This window comes from Nipponia nippon, unplaced genomic scaffold (genome assembly GCF_047370975.1).
Source record: "Nipponia nippon isolate SJK-2023a ecotype South Korea unplaced genomic scaffold, ASM4737097v1 scaffold_5, whole genome shotgun sequence".
Taxonomy (NCBI): Eukaryota; Metazoa; Chordata; class Aves; order Pelecaniformes; family Threskiornithidae; genus Nipponia; species Nipponia nippon.
The window spans coordinates 2,566,389-2,588,888 of NW_028262369.1; the positions used below are offsets into that span (position 1 = coordinate 2,566,389).

At 41.9% G+C, this 22,500-nt stretch overlaps 1 protein-coding gene across 14 annotated transcripts in view; it reads left to right on the forward strand.

Moving 5' to 3' along the window:
• ADCY9 (adenylate cyclase 9) overlaps positions 1–22,500 on the forward strand; it is a 102,513-nt gene that overhangs the window by 64,931 nt on the left and 15,082 nt on the right. For 13 of the 14 annotated variants that reach the window (XR_015698902.1, XR_015698896.1, XR_015698895.1 and 10 more), the window contains 5 exons: positions 1,539–1,641; positions 4,670–4,878; positions 12,835–12,994; positions 16,102–16,250; positions 19,576–19,617. Coding sequence is in view for 4 of the 14 variants with exons in the window: in XM_009477295.2 (XP_009475570.2) it covers positions 1,539–1,641; positions 4,670–4,878; positions 12,835–12,994; positions 16,102–16,250; positions 19,576–19,617 (663 nt within the window). In the remaining 10 variants the exon portion in view is untranslated. The remainder of the gene's footprint in view (positions 1–1,538; positions 1,642–4,669; positions 4,879–12,834; positions 12,995–16,101; positions 16,251–19,575; positions 19,618–22,500) is intronic. The other variant, XM_087732660.1, reaches the window with a different exon arrangement.

The following is a 22,500-nucleotide window of genomic DNA, read 5'->3' on the forward strand; positions in this document are numbered from 1 at the left end:
CCTTGCAAAATTTGTATTATAAGATGTTCTTAGAAACATCTAAGAGAGGTGAGGGGCAGAAGACAAGGAAGAATGATAGAGAAGGGGGACTCAAGTGAACGTGTCCTGTCATTCCTTCAGAGTATCCTGATGTTTTTAATATATTGGCCAAGTTCAGAAAGTTTAAAGGTTATAAAGTATCTGCCATGTTCATGGTTGAAGTCTTTTGTCTTCTTGAGCTTCAATCTAGGAATGTGTGTTTGGTTGGTCTTGCATATCAAGAAAAAAATGCTTCCTACACGCTGGGGAGCTTGTACTTCCAAAAAACCTCTTTGCCAGGGGTCCTGCCAACAACCCACCACCAACACAAAACCAAACCAACCAACCAAAAAGGCTTCAAGCACAGATGAGCTCTGTAGGACCTTTCAGTTCTTCGTCTGCTTGGAATTTGATCTCATGTGCATCTCTGTGGGTTTTGCGTAAGAGTTATCAACTGCAAAGTAGTCCAATCTAATTGTTGTTTCAGTGCTGCAGTTTTCAAGGTAGAAATAGCACTCGGAAAGAAGCTGCCCTGTTCCACATTCTGCAGCGACCATCGGGCACAAAGCACTCGGTGCTCTGGAACTCAAGTCTTTTCAGCTCTTTGACACCTCCTAGAGAAAGAAAAGGTTTGCAGATCAAGTGCCATAGATGTCGGTAGAAAACTTCTTTCATAAACGTCTTACAACTAATATAAAACTCAAAAAATGTTCTATTTTTGCTCTGGAGGGTGGGGAACAGAAACAACTTTTTAATGATTGAGGCCTCTCTTACGTTTGGATTTGTTTGGAGCTTTTTCTCTGCACCCGACAGTGGAAGATAAGATGAAGGAGTGCATAAACACCCTCTGGTAGATGCTGCCTCCCGGTTCATTAGTCCTAGCGAGCTCGTTTCATTTTTTGTCAGTGCCTTTGTTGACGATTCTGGTGATTTCAAATCTTCTGTTTCAGAAGTAAATTTAAGCAATCTGTCTCCTCAGGTTCCCTTTCTCTGCAGCCGGGATCGTTAAGGGAATGTTCCCAGTTGAATTACTGAGTTATTTTAGTGTCTTTGAAATAACAAAGTGCTGTTTTCTAAAATGGGCAACATTTTTTTTTCTAACCGTTTGTCACCTTTGTCATCCTTGGCTTGCTCTGAACGACAGAATTCCACCTAAGACACAAAGATCCCACAGCCACGCGTCTCCTAAGGTTGTGCCTCTGTAACAGCAATTAACCTTTACTATTTGCTGGCTTGTATTACAATTATCTGTAGTCATCTGCGCTTGTAGCTGTTAAGTTTCTGCAAGGACTTGTTAGTCTCTTCCTAAAAATATGAATGTTTCCTCTCTCATTTTTTTGTAAAATACTTCCTCTGACTAAGCGAGTAATGTGGATACGGGGGTGCCTCGGTGACCGAGAGCAAAGAAAAGCAACGGCAACTTCAGAGCCAGTATCCCTAGATACAGAAAGCACAGAACAGGGGGCTCTGAAAGAGTTAGAGCTGAGTAAACTGAGGTTGATCCTTTCTTTTCTCTTTAGCCTCATGAAAGACTACTTCTTTAAACCGCCTATTAACAAGCTGAGCCTGAACTTCTTGGATCAGGATTTGGAGATGGCCTACAGGACGAGCTATCAGGAAGAGGTGTGTTACTCCTGGTGTTAATTTCCTCCTGTAATCTGTCTAAGCAACTGTCTGTCATTGTTTTTGACACATTTCATTGCAGGTGATGACAAGGGTCATGAAACGTCGCATGTGATTTACTGCTTGGTATTGCTGCCTCTGAAAACAGTCTCCTTTCGGTTTACCTGTCTTGTGCCATGCCCTGGGTCTAGTCCAACATTTAGGCTGGAAATACATTTCCACAATCCACCAAGATAGGCTAATTACTTCTCACCTGCCTTTTCTCCATTTTCAGGTTAATGTTTTAAGGCTTTAGGCAGGCCAGAGAACCACGCTAAAATGAAAGTGAAGGACCAAATGCTGCTTGTCTTCTCATCGAATATCCTAACTTTGAGAGTGATAACTTTGAATGTGATTCTTGTTCATGTCACAGCCTCATGGTTATCCCTGTGGAACCCAAAACTGCTCTGAACTCAAATGTCATATGTTCTGTAAGTGTGCTGCATTCGGAAACAGGCAGTTCAAAACACTGTGTGATTGTAAGGAACAGCGAGTAAATTGTGAGTAACCTGGTGCCTTCTTCAGGATTCTGCACTGAGTGTAAGAAGTCCTTAAGCCCCTTAGGGGCTACTAGTATTGCAGGCTTTCCATGTCAGTAGGTATTCCCGCCTCGTTGATAGGAACTTGCAAGATGTTTTAAGTTTACACGTGGAGACATTAGGTGTCAGTACTAAGTGAGGCTGCCTTTCCCCTGTAGCTGAAAGGCTGCTGCCAGAAGAGGGCAATTGCTGTCCCCTCCTCGTTCCTACTCCTCCCTGCTCCTTATAATGGCTCTGGTGCTTATCAGGCTTCCCTGCTGTGAGCCAGTTCATTTTACTAACCTAGCATAAAATAGTCATGTTTTTGTTTTTCTGTTTGGGGCTTTTTCTTTTTCCATCTGGGTTTGTTTTCTGCTGCATTGAACCAGCAGCTCACAGAGAGGTTGGCAAGTGCCAGAGCCAGTGCAAGATAAGTGTCCGGCAGCAGGAAGGGGAATGGGCCCTTCCCTTCCAGTAGCGTTGAGCTATTATTTTGGGTCATCCATCTGGCAGAATTGCATCGTGATAAATGTAGGTGTTGATTTCTTTTCTTCCCGCTACGCCCTACATCTGAGGGCAGGTAGGATTTCTCCTTCTGCTGCGCTCTGCTCCGGGCAGCGTTGTTACGTTGTCCTTAGCAATAGCCCCTATTTACTTCTTTTCCAATGTTTACAAATGAGACCTACCTTTTTTTTTTTTTTTTTTATTTTTAACAAAGGGAAGCATAGTTGTGTTGCAGTTCAGTTTGTTCACTTTGTTCAGGAGCTCCGTGCTCATCCAGCAGCACTGTATTCTAGTGGTATCTCTCTGAATAAAGCTCATGTAGGAACAACAGGGAGAAACTTCCCGTGGGATACAGCCTGCAAAATTTGCACAAGCTATACAGAAAATAATCAAATTCTTTCCAATGGAAAGATTGGCAAGAGAAGTGAAGCAGTGATAGTCAAGCATATGCAGATTGACCTATTAATGTGGATATGTAGGTAATTCATAGAAGGAGCAGGAACGTGGTCTGTGCATTTTGTTAGTGGCAAGCTATTAATTTGAAAATTATTATGTAAACCTCCCTGTAAATGGGAATCTTCACCCTCTAAGTGAATCTTCACCCCTAGCGTTGGGGCAGAAACCTGTTAAAGCCTTAATATTAGCACGGTACTGGTCCGAAACAACAACAACAATCTTCTCTTGGAGAGTGAAATGATGTGTCAGCACTGCTGGTTCTTTAATTGCCTGGCAGTAAACTGGTGCTGAAAGTAACTTCCAGCACCGCTGAATTCACCGCTAATTACACAGTGCCAGCTGCACGCTCGGTTTGTGATCGTTCTCTGTAAGCGGCTCCACGTCCCCAGAGCTTGCTTAGCCTGTTCTTGTTTGGAAATTAAGGCACTATTTAACGCTGTTAGGGCATCCTTAACACTGTCACTTTAGGATACAGTGCCGCTCTCCTTAATTCAGTTGATGTGACTTTCTGTGTGGACTAACAGGATTCTGCTACAGTTCAGATTAAAAGGTAATTTTGGCACTGAAATGATGCTAGGTGAATTCATTAGGTTGCAGAGAGGTACAAATGAGGAACAAGTTCATTTCCCAGTATTGCTGAATGCAGATAATGTTCTGAGGAGCAAATGACATTTCCAAATTGAACCAGAATACTCCAACTGGGCTACTCCATGGCGATATCGATAACATACTTTTTGTTCTTCTTTGGAGCTTGCTTTCTGTGGTCCCTTGGGCAGATCTAAACACTCATAAAACCAGGCTCATCTGAGTAAGCCGGGACGTGGAGCTCCTGATCGAGTTTTCAGCTGGACTGGCCAAAGCAGCACGCAGCACAGCTGCACAAGCACTGGGGCCAGGACGAGATGGGGTGGGAATGTGTGGTGACGGGTGACGGAAGAGCAGAACTTGGTGTCCTGGGCTCTGATCAATTCCAATTACATAGCGTCCCAATTGCCACTTTTAATCCGGTCTGGAAGGGAGATACAAACTCTGCCGCAGGCAAGTAACTGTTTCAGTAAAGCAGTGTTTGGAGGGTTTTCCTAAAGAACTCCTGGAGCTAAAAGGTTTATTGTAAAATCTATTATTATTTTAAATGAAAATCCTTGAAGTAAACTTCTTACAGCTTTATCTGCTAGTAATTATGGGTTTTATGCTTCTTTACGTAGAATAGGCAAATTTCATATGGTATATTTCTGTGTCATAATATTCTGTAAAAATCACCCCAGACCCAGGGGCCGTGCTGCCAGTGCTTTTTTTCAACCCAGAGTTCTTCTCAGGGCACTGTGATAGCCATTGAACTACCTCTGCTCGCTCTTGTTTCAAAACAGTACTTGCATTGGATTAATGCAGTGGCAAAAAGTTCTGTCTTCCTTCATTTGTTTTTGTGAGCTGCTGCTTATGGTACAGTTGAATTCAGCAAAATAGCATTTCTTTATTTTCATCCCTTCCCTCAATCCCTGTATTCCACACAGGTTATAAGGAACGCTCCAGTGAAGACGTTTGCCAGCGCTACCTTCAGCTCGCTCCTGGACGTGTTCCTCTCCACCACAGTCTTCCTCATACTCTCTATCACGTGTTTCCTGAAACACGGGATGGTCGCATCCCCTCCACCACCTGCAGCAGTCGTGGTGTTCATCATCGCCATCCTGCTAGAGGTCCTGTCCCTTGTCATCTCAATTAGGTAAATAAAGTGTAAGAAAGTCTTGAAATAGCAGAGAGAACTGAAATGGTGGCTGGCCGGGGAACATTTTGTTTGACAGCATCCCAGGGACTGACTTGGACGGTCTGTGATATATGGAGAACGGTGTTAGTGAAGCCAAGGCAGCTTGCAGCAGATCTTGTGTGAAGAGATCTAGCTCCAGAAATCGGAGGAGAGAAAGGTGACTCTGATAGAGGCCACTTAAGGAAACAGAAGCCTCACGCCATGCCTTCCCCTGCGTATTGTTCCTTGGGGTGCCGCACGCAACTGGGTATCTTTGCCCCTCACAGGGCCATCAGAGTGAGGGAATTCAAACAGAAAACTCAAAAAAAAATCCCTGCCTTTAAATTCCTAGATAAAAGTACGCCATTCTGGTGTTAAAACTGAAATAATTTATCAGAAATGCAAAGAGCAGTCCTTTTCTTAAAAAAAAAAAAAAGGAAAAAAATTGCTGAAGTCACATTGCATCTGTACAGAATTAGTTTTCTTAATGATCCCTATTTCAAGTCTCATGGGTTTAATATTCAAATAGTTTGTGTTTTCTCTGTTTGACACATAATTGGTGTTCGGCGTTTCCCCCGGGCCCTGGGCTGTGTGACAGTCAGCAGCTGCTCGAGGAGGGAAGGGGCACTGGTTTGTCTCTGCAGAAAGGGCGGCTTCGCAGGACTCTGCCCACACTGCCTCTTCGCAGCCCACACCAAAGAACCCCCAGTCCCTGAATTCTTAAATCCGTCCCTGCAACCCCTGCGGCTCAACCTCTCCTGTGCCCTTGGAGGTGAGGCTTGGCCGCAGATACCCCATATTTGTTAAAACAGTGACTCCTCATTCCTGGTTTGTACCAAGTTCCCCAGAGGATGTGTCCCCTGGACTTCTAGGACGCTTGTGGGCCTTCCCCTGGTGTTTGTAACGAGTTGGCGAGCCGTTACTGTGCAGTTCCTACATAACATGGGGTTTTCCCAGGCACGCTGGAGCAACTAACACATTCAAGCGCAGCAGAAGACTCCTGTTGTTCAATACATCCAGTAAAGCTCATGCTCTCCTGGGCGTGTTGTCTGATTTATACAGACGCCACGTGTAATCTGTTATTAACCCAGCTGATAGACCCAATAAGAAGTTGTTTCTTTGTCTGTACTTGTGAGAGCACGTTTATTCTGCCCTCCTCATCCCCCGTTTTCACGGCGCTTCCTTCTGACACAAGAGCATGTTATAAGGGTGGCGTGTGGAAACGTGTGGCCTCGCTCGTACTTCTGCAAAGCTATCAGGTACGTGTAAGCTAAAACGCTTTTGTAATTACAAGTTAGAAGCAATTCTGCTGTTGTTTCAAAAGAAACAAGAAATTGCAGTTTGCACTCTTATTTTGAGTTTTCAGGGTCAAGGTAAAAAAATCCGAAATTACTCCTTTAGTCACTGAAGCAAGCTTGTAACTCCGCGTGCGTATAAATGCATGCAAGCGTATTTACGTGAAAGCCGGCATTTAGGAGTAGAGCTGTAATTTATGAACAGTGGAAATGCTTTTAAGGATAGTATTTCTTAGCAGGTGTATTTGATTGTTGCGATTTGAATAGTGGTGTAGTTCTGGAGTTTTTAGAAGATCTAGAAATTCAGAAAGTGTTAAGACCTGTACTGGGAGATGGTTGAATTGGTAGGGCTGTCATTCCAGTGCATCCTAAACTGGATTAGCTGTTGCTCTGTCCTCTCTCTTGCACCAGAAATGCATTTTTCCATTTGCAGAACAGTTTCTGTACTCTCTCTTGGGGGAGGTGGGAGGTTTTTTTGGCCATTTAAGGTGCACAGGCAGCTCTTTCATCGCACCAGGTGGGAGAGGAGGAAGGCAGCAGTGAGCAGGTAGTCTGGGTTTGGTGGCCATGGCATTGTATAATTGGATTTGTTCAGCTCTGAACAACTCAGGCACCGCTTTGCAGAAGAGCTGGTTTCTGCTACCCAGATATATTTGGAGAAAATTTGTGTTCATTCACTTCGCAGGTACCTTGTCAAAATACTCCATTTTAGTATTTTTCAATTCATTATTGTTTTTCCAGTGCTACGTTGCATTTGTCTTTTCTTATTTTGTACATTTAGAAAAAAATATTGCTATAATCTTAGAAATTTTTATATATAGGTACATAAGGTTTTATTTCAGTCCTGTTTTGTAATTGGTGGTTTTGGGGTTTGATAAGGAGAAGGAAAATTGTTTTCAATGTGCTATCTATATAGTCAGGAATTTGCAAAGTGGTTTTGTCTTCCTGAGCCGCGTACGGCTGCGCAGAGGTTTAGCTTCATTGCAGCACTATATTGAGGGCCATGCTCTCTGGTAGTGAGCCTGGGCCGTTACCGAGGTGAGTTCAAGTGGCTTTATAATGTTTTCTTAACACTATTTGGTTTTGCCACTGACATTTCTAATATTTTCATGAGACTATGTTGGCTTAAAACCCAAATTTTACTTTCTAAGCTGGCTTGGATGCCTCATTTAAAGTCAGTGAGATTTAAAAAGGAAGTGTTTCAGGATGACTCCTAGGTCTTAGAAATACATATTTTTTTAGTATTAATCATTCTTTTGTGGTTGATTCTGATTTGAAAAACAGGTTGAGAAACATCTCACGTTGTGGAGAACACCTGTAGGCAGCCGTCAAAACTCACGTAGTCCCACCTGGCGTAGCAATACCAGATTTTCAGTAAATTGTGGAATATTTCAGGGAATATTGCAGTTCCCGCACAGCTACTATGGGTAGAGATGACGGGTGGTCGCTAGCACTTGCTGCATTCATTGGAGTCAAGACGACCGTGAATCTCAAGCCCCCAGAAATTCTCATGGTTAGTTTGGGAAATGGGACTCGCCGGACGGGATAAGCGATTGCTGCCCTTCGTCAAGGTGGCCGTTGAGGACTAGGGGCATAGGAATCAAGTCGCCAGGTAGCCCTTGCTACCGGAGCCGCTGTTGTGCGAGTGAGAGATGGGATAAAAACTATCTGCTCCTTTCTTTTGGTGGGAGGGAAGTGTCTGCAAATCACTCTGTATTTACTCCACAGTTACATGCAACTGATTCTCAGGAACTTGCTACCATGGGCTCACATTCGTGATCTTTCCTCTATTAATGAGGTATAATTTTTATTTGTCTTACCTCTGATCGTTGCATCTAAGGTAACTCTTCAGTGAATCTCTTAAAGTACAAAGCAGGATCGTCTCAGATCTGAGTGGATCTTACCCAGGGTACCTTCTTGAAAGTAGCCTCATACTGTACACCAAAAAAGAGCAGTCTGTGTAGATGAAAATCTCAGAAGCTTTCCGGTAGGTTTTCAGTTTTAAATGTAATGGCAGTGGCGTGTTTGGGGGGGACGTTTGTAGGAAAAGATATCTGTTTTGGCTTGGAGGGTTTTTTTTTGTTTTTAATTTATAATATTTATAAAAATTTCATTTATAAAATACGCTTTTGGTCCAGTCTGGTCTCCGCAACCTGAGGCACACACTTCTGTACGGTTCCCTTGAGCAGAAAGAAGAAAATCGTCTTTTTCCCCTTCAGGTCCTCTTCAAAGTGAGGGCCGCTCGCTCTGACCGCTCGTTACGCGCAGCAACTTGTGCGCAGAACTTCCTGTGCAGAAATGTCATCCCAAATGACAATCGCAGAATACCACCGAGATATCTTAAGGGAGGAGATTGGACTACAATGCTGGGCACAATCCCAGAATTTCAGGAAAAGGGATTATTTTAGGACCAGAAAATTCTTGCCTAAGTTTCTCATTGTATTGTCATTATCGTGATGCGAAACACCCTGCCTTTAAATCAGTCTAACTTTTAATTGAATCCAGAACTCGGCCTAAGAAGTACTCGCTCTTGTGGCTAAGGCCTTTAGTCCAGCTGCAGGAGTGGGAGAGGAGAGCACTATTGCTGCCTGTACAGTGAGAAACGAGTTAAAACTTTTAAGTTCTAGAAGAGCAGAAGTCCTCACGGAGCAAGGCTTACAAGTGAGAAGGATGTTTTGATTCCTCTGAAGTGTCTGATAATAAATTATTGGAGTATCTATAAATGAGGATCCCACTGTTATCACAAGTGCCACTCTAAAATTAATTGTATAACGCTGCACGCAAAAAACGGTGCTTCGTTTGTAAGCGTGTGGAAGATGTCATCTCCTGTTCTGTAAACGCAGCGCAAAGAATGTCCTTCTGCCCTCTTGAAATGTGACTACTTTGACTTTCATCAGTTCAGTTGAAGTGTAAGAGGTCCTGGAGTTCTGCTATTTTATAAAAATACCTTGGGAAATGTCATTGAACATAGAGCAGTGTGTGAGATTCCACTTGGGGTTCTTAGGAGTGCTTCTTCAGGAATACAGGTGAAAGACATCTGCCCGCTATTTTAGCTGTAAATACAGGATTTTTGTTAACTAGATACTTTTGACGCCTAGTTCTTGTTCTCGAGTAAAACTTGTTATAAATAAGTTTGTTTAAAAAAATATGTTGCTTTTGATAGCATCCTTCAGTGAAGACTGCTGAGTGAAGAGGTGAGGGCAGAATAGTGGCTATTTCAACCCTGGCCGAAAGAGCGAGAGGTGGGAGCACTTGCTAAGTTGCTTCATGAATTCAGAAGGGCCTTTCTAGAGGGCAAAGAAATATTTTCTGGATGGAGAAAGCAAGCAAGTACAATCAAAACAGTAGAAACTGCTGTTGTCTGACTAATTAAAACTGCCCTTTGCCTGGTACTTCACCTTCCCAGGGCTTGCTGAAGCGACACCCACAGTCTGTCCCCAGCTGAGACCCTGTGGCCATCCAGTTGGATCTTCTTAAATTCCTAATGACCAGGAACAGAAATTGTTTGCTGCAACTAGAGCTTAATGAACCGGTTCTGGTAACAAGATGACTGATAACGGAGTATTGATGCAAGGGAAAACAATGTATTCTGTTTGCCTTTATTTTTTTCTAACATCTGTGACTTTGGTATTTAATATCCCACCAAATTGCTGCTGTGCCAAAAGCTTTTTGATTTGAACTATGGGAATTGATTTTAAACTGCCAGTAAATACAGAAATGATAGTAACATTCTCCATTCCCCGTTAATCATTTATGTCAGAGTTACTAATTTGAACTCCAGCTTGTGTAAACATCTTGGATGCTTTAACATTTAAGCCCTGTTGAGCTACCCACTGACACTGCATTATTTACTGATACTGCCCTGTAGCCATTAGATCTGTCTGCAGCTCTCATTGCTGTCTGGATTTAATGCACTCCTTCCTGCGATGGGAGGGTTGGGCTGTATTCACAGGCTTTCGCCGTTTTGTGAAGGATGAGATCGCAATCGTTTTAATTCCAGAGCGTGGAGCATTGCGATAAATACCGGACCACAAAAAAACAAAAGAAAAAAAAAATCAATGCAAGAAAGTAAACATTATCATGAGAAACGTAGCGTTGTCCTGGAATTTGCGCTAGCTTTTTTGAAACACGCAGCTGCCTAAATAAAGAAGTGTCCTCATCATAGGATTAACTGATCGGGTTCGCTGATGGATTTGTTGCTATAGTTCCCATAAGAATTTGTCCTGGCATGGAGGCTTGGCAAAAAAAAAAAATTAAAAAGCTTTCTGCACCATGGAGTCCCGGTTGCGTGGGTTGGGGTGAGAGACGTGAGACATGAGAGACATGGCTTTGCGTGCCACGGAGCTGGTTTCTGCGCCAGCCTACATGGGAGCGACACGGCAGATCACGCAGAGCGTGGGCAGAGGTGTCGCTGATCCTCCTGCGGAGATCTGGCTTCTCCTGGCTCTCCACCCGCCTGCCACGGGGGAGCCCGGGGGGAGCCCGCTTCGGTTTCCTTTCTCACGGTTCAGCCTCGTAAATGTTAATCCAAATTCGTAGGCTTTGGGAGAATCGAACTTTATTTTTAGAGGCATGAACTTGGGTGGCATTTTCAGAAGTACTCGATACTGGGCTAACTTGGCTGCCGCTGCAGACAAGGATAGGTCTACCGTTGATGTGAGAGGCAACTGAGTTAGGACAGTATGTAACGCTTCAGAAAACCCAGTTCTTATCTATAGAGCTATTTTTTTAAAATTTTATTTTGCTTTCTATAGATTTTTCTAATTTCTGTGCTTTGTTGGAAATTCTTTTCTATGATGGAATATAGCTGCAGTTTTTGGGGTGAATGGAAGTCCATTAAACTCGGAACTAACAAATCTGTGAGCACCCTCTCGTGGGCTCATGATGTATTACAGCGTCTTCCATCCTCTTACCCCAAATTTCTCTTTTTCTATGCATTTAAGTATAATTTCCAGATTTTAATATATTAAATTAAAGAGGAGCTCGTGAAGCTTCAAAAAAATGCTTGAGGCCAAAAAATTCACAAAAGTCTAGAGAATTAAAATATCATTCATAAACAATACATATTTAAAGGTGTGGAATAAGTGTCAAATTCACATAAAGAACTTCACATTTAGTCCTGTTTTGTATCAGGTTTTTATCCAGCGTAATACCTGTATCTTAGACAACAGTGTTAAAAAATCAGTGGATAGCTTTTCTCTTTTAAAAGATACTGGTAATATGGAATAATCTGTGTAACTTTGGAGATTGTGAATTTCATATTTAGTGTATGTTGTATTTATACCTTTTTTTTTTTTTTTTACTAGCTGTGAGCATCTCTGTTCCAAAAAATAGTAATTATTTGTTGTTTGGGCTCTGCTGTACTCCACTGTTACGACAGCAGGATTACCTGCCCAAACCGATGCTGATAATTACATACATCTACAATGAAATGGCTTTGAATGAAGCTAACGTGCCTTCATAAAAATAATTAGAAACTTGAACAGCAGTTGTGATTTTTCTGGAGTGACTAATGTTTTGGAGCTTTAATCATAGAATCGTTAAGGTTGGAAAAGACCCTTAAGATCATCGAGTCCAACCGTTAACCTGTCACTGCCAAGGCCACCGCTAAACCACGTCCTCGAGCACCACGTCTGCCCTTCTTTTAAATCCCTCCAGGGATGGAGACTCAACCACTTAAGAAGCAAGTTATCCCGAGGATTTGTTTCTGTAGATAAATAACAGTTTTCTATGCAGTGTCCTCGAGCATTAAGCATCCTTTTACCTTTCCTTATTCATTTTAACAATTAGAAATGCTCTCACTTAAGAAGTATCTCCGTGAAGCTGCTCTCCGGAGCTCTTCCAGTTGGCTCCTTCAGCGCTTCACAGGTTTGGGCCGTCGTTTTATCAGCAGCTTGAGGCAAGAACCGTTCCTTCCCGCGTGCCTTGCGCGGAGCCAACTGGGTTGCTGTGATAGATACCAACAGGCGAGCGGAGGAGCGCGTCAGCTGCCAGCTGGCCTCCGCGCCGCTCGTCGCAACTGCTTGTCGGGCTCCGCTGCCTGCCGAGCCTGCCAGCTCTCTGCCCACACTCCTCTTTCCCTTCCCTAATGAGAGGGAACAGAGGCCGATTGCAGACGGGAACTTCTGTCCGGGTGGTTGTAACTGGGAGAACTGGTTTTGATTGCAGTATAATGTTAAGATGGCGTGGATTTGTACGGCCTCCGGGTGACTGATCTGTTAGCAGCGTATACAGCCCTCCTTTTCAAACATTTCTGGTGTTAAGTAATTTTTTTAACTTGTAAAAGCTTCCCCCTCTCCCCACCTGCTTTAAGGCTAAATATTTATGAATGGAGAGAAGTCTTTCCTATGCTTACCTTCCAAGTGAGTGAAATTTGGGGGTTCGGTTTGTCTTCTCAAAGCCCACCGTTCCACTTGCTCTCCCTCCCTTTGCTGACACCCCTTGCCGGAGCAAAAAAAAAGTCACCTTTCAGCAAAGGTGGATTATTTCCTAAAATTACCAACGGGTGCTATGGCATGTAACGTGCTGTGATTGCTCCTAGTGTCTTAAGTGAAGGATTTGAAGCGATATTATTACAGGTAAACTGTATGAAGTGATGCGCTGGAATTAATGCCTCGATCTGTGATTTCATTTGTTCCAGAATGGCGTTCTTTCTGGAGGAGGTGATGACTTGCACCAAGCGTCTCCTGGAGGTGATATCTGGCTGGCTGCCTCGACATTTTTTTGGTGCAATCCTGGTTTCTCTCCCAGCTCTTGCAGTTTTTTCACACTTCACCTCTGATTTTGAAACAAATATACATGTAAGTTGTCGAACTCTGTTTCGTAATCTGACGTTTTGGATCTAACAAAGCTTGTTGCTTGCCTGCCGTCTTCCTTCACCTCCCTCGTGCTTTACATCTGTTTGATACAGATCTCTTAGAGGGATAGGGCTTTTGTGTATGATGAAATGCCTGGTTTGTTATGGAAATACAGTTACTTCTTTGAAAACCCTCATGCAAAAGAGGAAACGGATACCTACAAATGCCTGCCTACTTACATACTTTTTTTTTTCTTAGACCAAACCCTTCTGCAAGCGTTTATTCTAGATAATGCAAGTAGTGTATCTCAGACTTTTCGTTGCATTCATTCTGGTTTTGATTTAGAGTTTGTCGTCAGAGATGCTCTGTATACTTAAAAACTTTGCGTGCACGTTAGCGAATCTCGACAGCGAGAACAGTATTAGCAGTGGATGTTTTTTCTTTGCAGAGTTAGATGGAGAAACGCAAAGGAGAGAGCTCTCTACATAGAAATGATTACAGTGCAGGGGCTGCGGGGATGGTTAAAGGAATGCACTAGCCGTCTTCTGAAAAGGAACGGAAAGAAATTGGCATATTTAGCCCAGCCACAGAAAGGTCCACGGGGGATTTGGTGTCTCCTTTAATAAAAACATTCGGAAGGGGGGGGAACAAGGGGTTAAACATTGAGAAGGGGGAAGAATATTTAGTTTGAAGGCTAACTGTGGCATGAAATCAATGCCTAAAAACTGTTTGTGAATAAAATGGGCTGGAACCGGAGATGAAAGTTTGTTTCTCTGCGAGTCTCTCTTAGGTAGCACAGTGTACGATCCTTCCTTTCCGGGATCTTCAGGGAATCCTGTTTCACAAATCTCTTACTATTTCAGTGCTCTGGGTGTAGGTAACGACCAGATCCTCTTCCTTCTTCCTATCACAGTTTATTACTGGCTGTTGGGAAGTGTTTGTTCCACGGGAATGTGTGGACCAGACGTTTTTTGGTCCTTCCTGATTTAAACGTATGTTTCATGGTTATCACAGTCACAGAAGAGTGTATTTGATATTCTTTCACATCCCATGTTTAAAATCCTTCTGCAGCTTTTACCTTTTGTGAATTTTACTTAACTATTTTTAAGCTGTAAATTTTTTTTTTGGTGTTTAATGATGTTCTTCCTCCCTCATGACTACCAGTAAACTAATTGTAGGAATGTTTTCCTCACACGGAAGAGAGCTGAAAACTGTCAAATCTCTCAAATCTGTCCACTGTTTTTTTTTTTTTTATATCATCCCATTCATCACCATCCTTGATCATTCTCCAAACGTTTAAAAATAACATTGGAAGAACCACTTTATCGGTGTATTCTCGATACCTGTTCAGATCAGGTTGTTAGTCTGAGTGCTTCGGGCAGCAGCAGTAAGACGGTGGTGTTCATCACCAAACTGAGAATGAACTTTGCTTTCTTTCCTCTTGCAGGTCCTCCAGAGTCGTGGGGCTGTTGGCTCACTCTCCAAGAGATGTCCCAACTCGTCTTGTGCTCAGTGTTTCAACAGTCATGGAGCTCTAGGAAATGGAGTCAATCTATAGAGGGTCAGGTAAGTGTCATATTTTACTATGACATGGTTTTGCGAAGTTTTTTTTTATTCATAGCATTTTATACCCTCCCTGGATATAAAATAATTAAAATCAAAATTAACAAAAACAGCAATGAAAAAAAAACTTTCCAAAGCCATGCATACATAGTAAAACACAGCACTTACTGACCCTCTATAGGCTGGCTTCATGCTGGGGCATCACTTGGAGTGAGAACCAGTGCTCTGCCACTTTAGGAGACCTGAAATGGGGGAAAAAAAGTAAGTTTAAATTATGTTTTTTTTATGGACACTTCTTCTGAAATTCCTTTGATCCATTCTTGAGTCATTTAAAAAAACAACAACTGTGCTTGTGGTTTAAAAATGGTAAATTATGTAAGGTTTTTTCCCATACGCTCTGTCTGCTTCTGAATCACATGCTAATTTGTTATGCTACAGTATTGCTAATCTGCAGTCTCTGCACTTCAGCTGTAAAGGAAATGTAAAATGAGAGAGAAAGGGAGAGAATGATCATTGATGCTGTAAAATGCGGTATATAGCTAAAACAGAACTCCGTAATGCAGTTGTGGAGTCTCTGTTTTGGCTTGGATGGTCACGAATATTCTTGATAAAACCAAAATTTGCGCATCAGCTTGAGAGTTTTGACCACCGTAAGATTGTATCTCAGGGAAATGAAGACATTCTGGGCAATATATCCATCCTGCCCTTCCTTTTCTTTATCCAATACAGACGTGGAAAGGGAAAGATTTTTGAGATAGGGCATTTGGAACAGAAAATCCAAAATTGTCCTTTCAAATTGGCACAAGCGGTGGTGTTACTGAGCATCAGTTGGCAATGACTGGTACTTGCCTTTTGTTATCCAAACAGATTTTTTTCTTATTTGAATTCACCTGCTGCTGGCCAGTACGATAATGTCCTCTAAGACGTGTTTTTAAAGGTAGGCAGCTGGGTGATGTTTTTGAGGGTGAATGCGTGCCACATTTTCAATGCAGTGGAATTTTGACGTTTAGTTTAAAACAGACAGGGTCTGTTTTAAACTATATAGTTTAATAGAGAGGAGATTACCATGAATGTTCACCTTTTTTTTTTCTTTTTTCTTCTTTTTTTTTTTTTTCTTTTTCTTTTTTTTTCCCTCTTTTCTTCTTTTTTTCTCTTCTTTTTTTTCTCTTTCTTTTTTCTTTTTTCTTTTTTTTTCTTTTTCTTCCTTTTTTTTTTTTAATAAGAGGCACTGAGCTTTTTGCAAAGGTAAGCTGAAGTTACTGAAATAACGGTTGTGTAATGCAGTCATAGAAAACTCCATTTAGGGAAAATTGTGACAAACTACCCGTGCTAAAAGTTTTCTTGCTCTTTGAAGGGAAGACCTCCATCTTCAAGTGCTGTCTCCTGATACAGACACTGTGAGCGATTACTTACTGTGCATATAATACGGACAAAATTAGACTCTTCTGTTTCATATCATGAATTCTTTAATTTACGCTGGCATTTATGTGCAGAAGGGCTCCAGTCAGCAAGAAGAAGCTAACTCGCGCTCTCTCTCTCTGTTGCAGTACACCATGTTTATGTGTTGCGCGATTCTGATCACCATTGTGCAGTACTGTAACTTCTGCCAGCTTAGCTCCTGGATGAGATCTCTGTTGGCAACCGTAGTAGGAGCAGTGCTTCTCATTCTGCTCTACGTCTCCTTGTGTCCAGACAGGTGAGCATCACGCCTTAGCACTCACAGACCGTGCTTTGGATGAACAAATTTGGTTTTCTCCGCCAGTGAAGTGAAGGTCTAATGCCTGGGATTTTAGTATCTGCCATGAATTTCTCCAGCATCTCAAACATAATAATTTTATTTGGGAAGAGTTCAGGATTTCAGGACGATATCTGAGGGGCCCTTTCCTGTAATCTGTTTTGAAATGACACTCTGTCCTCAACCGATGTGTTTCTAGGGCACACTTATTCGTATCAGACCCATAGAATTGCCCTTCACTGTTTGAAACTCTGTTTTATTAAGAAATTTCTGAGGCATTTGATGGTGCCAGAGAGCCCAGTTGTTCCCCCACACCCCTCTGGATTTATTTCTGCCCTTAGGAACCATATATCTTTGTTCCACATCTTTCCTCAAGGAGTTTTCCACTGTGGAAGGTGGGTGCTTAGATTTAATAGGATTCTAACACCCCGTTTCCTTTCTCGCTTTCCTGCTTTTTCAGAGGACGCTGCAAGGCAGTAACCAGAGGAATCAAGTTAATGCAGTTTCTGTGCAATAACCTTAAGGCTTTTCAGTTTTTCCTCTGATAAGCAATTTTCCCTAGAGGAGAACTTGTTTGCCGTATTCTCCTTCTATTTGCTTGCCCAGAGAGTCAAGGGAGTCCTTCCAGCCATCCACTCCTATCGACAAAATTTTATAATTAACTTGCATTTCTCAGTGGCTTAAGAAATATCTTAGCCTTTGGTGCTCTTAAGCCTAAGAAGTATCTTAGCCTCTGGCACTCTTACCATAGTGTGGAGTTTGCAAGGACTTCTTAGGCTAGACTATTCTAGTTCCTCTCCAAAGCCCTTCCTTTTACCCTTCTTCAGAGGCCTGTTGAATCGTAATGGTGAAAAACATGAAAAAAACCCCAAACAAACCAAAAAGAGTTTGCAGATACATGTTTTGTGTGAGTATTTAGCTTTTAATGCCGTCTTCAGGTATCTTCAGTGGTGTCTTTTAATCTTGGTCTAATTTATATAAAAAAAAACAGGGAGAATGAAAGTCACCCCTTAACGCCTGTTCACACCTGTAATTTGGAAGTGGCTGTAAGGGTTGTAGGAAGAAAGTATTTCCTTGGAAAAAAATAACTTGGAACTGGAGTCAGCTGACAAATGGTTTCTAAATCATATTAGACTAAAAAATCCCTTTCTTGTCTCTCCGCAGGGCACTCAGGCAAGGCGTGCAGGCCAGTTCTTTCTAGCTTCAGCAGAGGGATGTAGTGTTTAGTTTCTGGGTGCACTTCCCCTTTCTCATCTTTGATTTGTCCCTTTGGTTTTCGTTGTCCAACTTATCTCACGTCGTCTCTCCTCCAGCACACTAAGTGACCTTCTCCCAGTAAGAAAGGAGGTTGTACCTTCTGAAAGGAGGTTGTAGTGAGGTGGGGGTCAGTCTCTTCTCCCATGTAACAAGTGATAGGACAAGAGGAAACGGCCTCAAGCTGCGCCAGGGCAGGTTTAGGTTGGATATTAGGAAAAACTTCTTCCCCCAAAGGGCTGTCAGGCCCTGGCCCAGGCTGCCCAGGGAAAGGGTTGAGTCCCCATCCCTGGAGGTATTTAAAAGCCGGGGAGATGTGGTGCTTGAGGACATGGTTTAGTGGTGGGCTTGGCAGTGACAGGTTAACAGTTGGACTCGATGATCTTAAGGGTCTTTTCCAACCTTAACGATTCCATGATTCTAAGAAAGCTGGCTTCCCACCCGTTGGCTTTTTCCCTTCCAGCACTGACACTCACTGTCCCAGCACCAGCTTCACTGAGAAGTTAGCCCCAGGTTTGGTTTCTCAGGGAAGTCAGCGAAGAGCAAACCCTTGATGCTGTTTCTTGACTCCCTGGCTACTCTTCCATAATTCCCCCCAAGCAGGGAGTCTTGCAGCTCATTCAGCCCCACACGTGGTAGCGTGTCTGCATGGAGCTAGCGTGGCAGAACTAGATGCTGTTTCACGGCAGAGCCTTTCAAAATAGGGTAATACAATGTATTTGTAGTACCAAAAGTCTTCATACAAAGGCAGGCAGTGAAGCCAAAGCGTGAAAAAGGTATCGCAGTGATTGACGTTCCCTCGAGTGATTGTTTGAACAGACCTCTGGGCATCCATGTCAACGGCATTTTGTCGCAGAAGAAAACCTGAAGGTTTGGTGCCATAATTGTAACTCCTAATTCCTTATTCAAAGACAAGATTTTAGAACAAATTACATGCGTGATTACTAAATCAGCTTGTGCGTAAGCTCCATATTAAGACTTTGAGCAGAAAGACAGACAGAACCCTGCATTTTGACTGGGGAAGGCCGTTCCCAAGCAGAGAGGTGGAGGCCTTGCTGTTGTATCAGTTCATAGCATCAGCTTTTGCCAACTCCTAAAGGGGTGGTATGAATGTTAAAGAAACATTATCTTAAGAAATTTTCCTAATGATAGCATATTTTCCCCTGTGGTTTGAATAGCAGTGACCATTAGTGGGCAAAGTACAGAAGTCAGGGAATACGTTGTTATTTCATCTTTTAAAAATAAATATTTAAAATAATAGAGCTGTTCAACTGCAGATCTGAAAAAGTGATTTATAGAATTGGTCACAAACAAAAATAATACAGGTGGAATTTAGTGAGACCCATAACTTTTGTTTGTTAAGAATAACTTTTTTGTTCCTCTCTTATCATTAGTCTGGATAATATTTTTTTTGTCACAGTGGTAATTGCAGCTTTGTATGCATCACAGGCAAATCCATTCTGCAGATTTCTTTACTTCTTTTTCCAAAAGTAACTCATCCTGAGAGCCGTAATACTTGATTGTGGTAGAGAAATTGTAATACAAGTAAACACAAAAATTACTTGAACTACTGACTTATTTTCTGTAATGGCATTTTCAAAAATAGGCTCTGTATTTGTTTCCGTTTTTTTTTTGTTTTGGGGGGTGGGGTTTGGTTTCTTGGTTGGTTTTTTATTTAAATCTTTGTATTGTGTGGTCAGATAAGATGAAGGCATAACTGGGTTTTAGAGTTCTGAAATTGCTTTTCCCTGTTTCCAGGGTAAGATTGGATTGTTTAACAATTCCAGGCGTCACCTTGACTGCGTTATCATCAGATACCCTTTAGAGATCTTTGCATCTCTGACTGTGGTTGCTTCTTCCAAGCAAAAAGTGCAGATAAGTCGTGTTCAAACAAAGTTTGGCTGCAGCTGATCAAGTGTGCAATGCAATTATTGGTCCTACGGTCTCCGTAATAGAAAACTTCAAAATGCTAACTGAAATTGTGGCAGAATGCTTTAACTTTCCTTCTGATATCAATGCTTTTTTATTTCAGCTCCGTGGAAACTTTGCATCTAGATTTGGCACAGAACTTCAGGTAAGCTTTATATAAAATTACCATCTTTATGTTTAGGGATAGAAACATCTTCAGTTAATGGTATGTAGCAAAACTTTGCATCCAAAGTGCAGTAACACATGCAGTAATACACTTGGGAATTCAAAAAATGGGTTCAGCAAGTTGTGTTTAAGCTCCTTGTGTACGTAATTTCCTTTACAGAGGACTTAGGTATGACCAAAAATCATCAGAGAGCTGATGCTGCAGTCACCGAGTTGTGTAATGCTGTTTTCTTTTTAAATTTGATTTCTAGGAAATAGAATTACGGATGAGCTATATAAAATAGCATCTGTTTTTCTGGTAATAGCAGTTTTGAAAGCATTTTCTGTACATCAGGAGCTAATTATTTGATTTCCTTGGTTGATTTGCACCATTCAGAAGCGTGCTGAGTTGGATGCTATCCACAGCTGGCCAGGTGAGAATTCCCTGTGGTAGAGAAGCTTCAGCTGAAAAAGCTGGCTGTGAAGCCGGCTGCCTTCACCGGGATGGAGACATGCTGGCGATGACAGCCTGGGTGCTGTCTGCCACCCTGAGCTCGCTTAGGCGGAATAGCAAGTCATATCACTGAGAGCAAATGAAATTTTAGCCCCCAGACTTCTAAACAAAAATCTTTTCCTGGGTTATTATTAGCCCCTTATAAATAAACATGTTAAATATTCACTCTGATTATTTCAGTGTTGAATTTCTCGAGGGTTTATTGCCAGTTTTGCGATACCATTTTAAAGTGTTTTTAATGGTCTTTGGTATCAGAAAAGTATGTGCTTGCTAATTACAAATTTGGGAGCAATACTGGGGCGATGTTGTACTTGATTGAACTCACGACCCTGTGAATATGTGACTCAGTAATTCATCTAAACAAATGTGGATTCAGGAGCATGTTGCTTTTACTGGGAATATGTAGCAAAACAAAATTACTTCTTAAAAAATGTCATCTACATGAATGCGATGGTAGTTTAGAAAACGTGTGGTTTTTAAGTACAGAGAGATGGTAACTGTACTTTCATGTTAGATACTTATCCACCAAGAAGTTAGCACTTACTACAGTGTTGGTTTGTTTGGTTTTGTTTGTTTTTTTTTAACATAGGTTTTCCTTTTTGTATGGCTTTGATTCATGAAAGATAACTTCATTTTCATAACAGAATTCCAGTTCGCTAAATCCAGAATGGAAAGTTAAAGCCAAAAGAACAGAGGTGGCTTGATTTTTTTTTTTTAAACTAAAACACTGAAGGGAATTTGCTGAAAAGGCGACGTACGAAATATTAAAGCATGGTGATCGCTAGAAGTGTGTCTTAGGATTAGCCTCAGTTTGGATCCTTAGTAGCTTATTACTAGTTCGTGAAATTGCTGAACCTTTTGTGTTGCTCAGAATTACAAACGTCTTGCCCGGTGCTGACAACAGCTTAGCAGGCTCCTGAGCAGCTGCTAATCACTAATAAATAATTCATTCTGCCTTAAATAATTGACAACCCAGTCTTCCGTTCAGTGACTATTTCTACATCATCATTTATTAGAAATCTGGAAAAATATTATCTATCAAGCATTGTTCGCATGCAAATATTTTTGTTCCCTAAATATATCGTATAACTTCTAACTCAGGACAAGTAAAGGTAAGAGTGGATGAGAAACCCAACCATGCAGAAGACGTTATGGCAAGCAGGCGTGGAGCGCCCTCGGCCTGCTTTGCAAATCCTAGCTTGTGATTTCAATACCAAATAAGGCCGTGACCAAAATGCCTGGCTCATTAAACATTTCGAAACTTCTTTTTAAACTTTTTATTATGAGATGTAGTAGATTTGCGCTTTGACTGTCATTCTTCCAGTTGCCTGTATGTCGTGCGTGTGTCAGCACCACGTAGCGCTGCCCTTTCTGCGTGTCGGCAGCAGTTTTGTCAGGTTAGTTGGTCACTGTCTCCGTTTTATTGTAGGAACGCTATCAGTCCAGTGTGATCTCTGTTAACAGTCCAGACTCCACTGATCTGAAGCTGTCCAAACTCATAAATTGACACCATGCTTCTACATGTTGGAAGTTAAAAAGAGAGTTAATCCTATTCTGTTTCTACCATTAATTTGCAACAGGATTTGGCTTCTCTTTTCAGGGCTCTTTTAATGTACATTATTGAATACCACAGATCTGGAGTTCTGAGCAAACAGAATTTCCCCTTTCTCCTGGTGATGGACTAACAAAAAGTTGAAACTCCCTTATCCTAACAAACTTTTTTGCTGTTCCTTTCTCACTGAAATAAATAAATAAAGAAGGTTCTTGCTCACCCCAGTCAGCACAAAAGCTTTTCCTGTGTTCTAAGAGGGCCAAGCAAACTTATTTGTTTTGCATGCCTCTAATGAGGTTATTCCCTTTTCTTGATCAAGAATTGAGATTATTAATAATGTTCCATGGGAAGAGAGATACTGGTAACGGTAATGAAGTCTTGGCACGAAGTTCATCTCTGGACTGCCCACTCTATGTTCAATCCATCAAAATATGGAATTTGCGTTGTTTTCCAGACAGACCAGTTCTTCAGCCCAAAAGAGATAGGACCATAAACTTTGTCTTTTAAGCAGGAAATATTTCCCGTTATCGTTCATTTCTTATCTCAGAGCAGGTAAGGTGTATCATTTTCCGCTTTGTGACTGCTCGAGGAGGGACAGTGATAGGCCACTTGAGGTGGAAGACTAAAATCGCTTGATGGTAGGGGGGTTTTTTAGATGCATCCACTATATGTTCTTCATCGAAAGCAGCTGTTTGATTTCCCCTTTCCGCGCTGTTCCGCCATTGCACTCTTTTTTTAAGATTTAGCAGGCATGCATCCTCTTTAAATATAGCGAGATATCGAAATCCAAACATAGGTTACTGGCTCAGAAGCAAAAT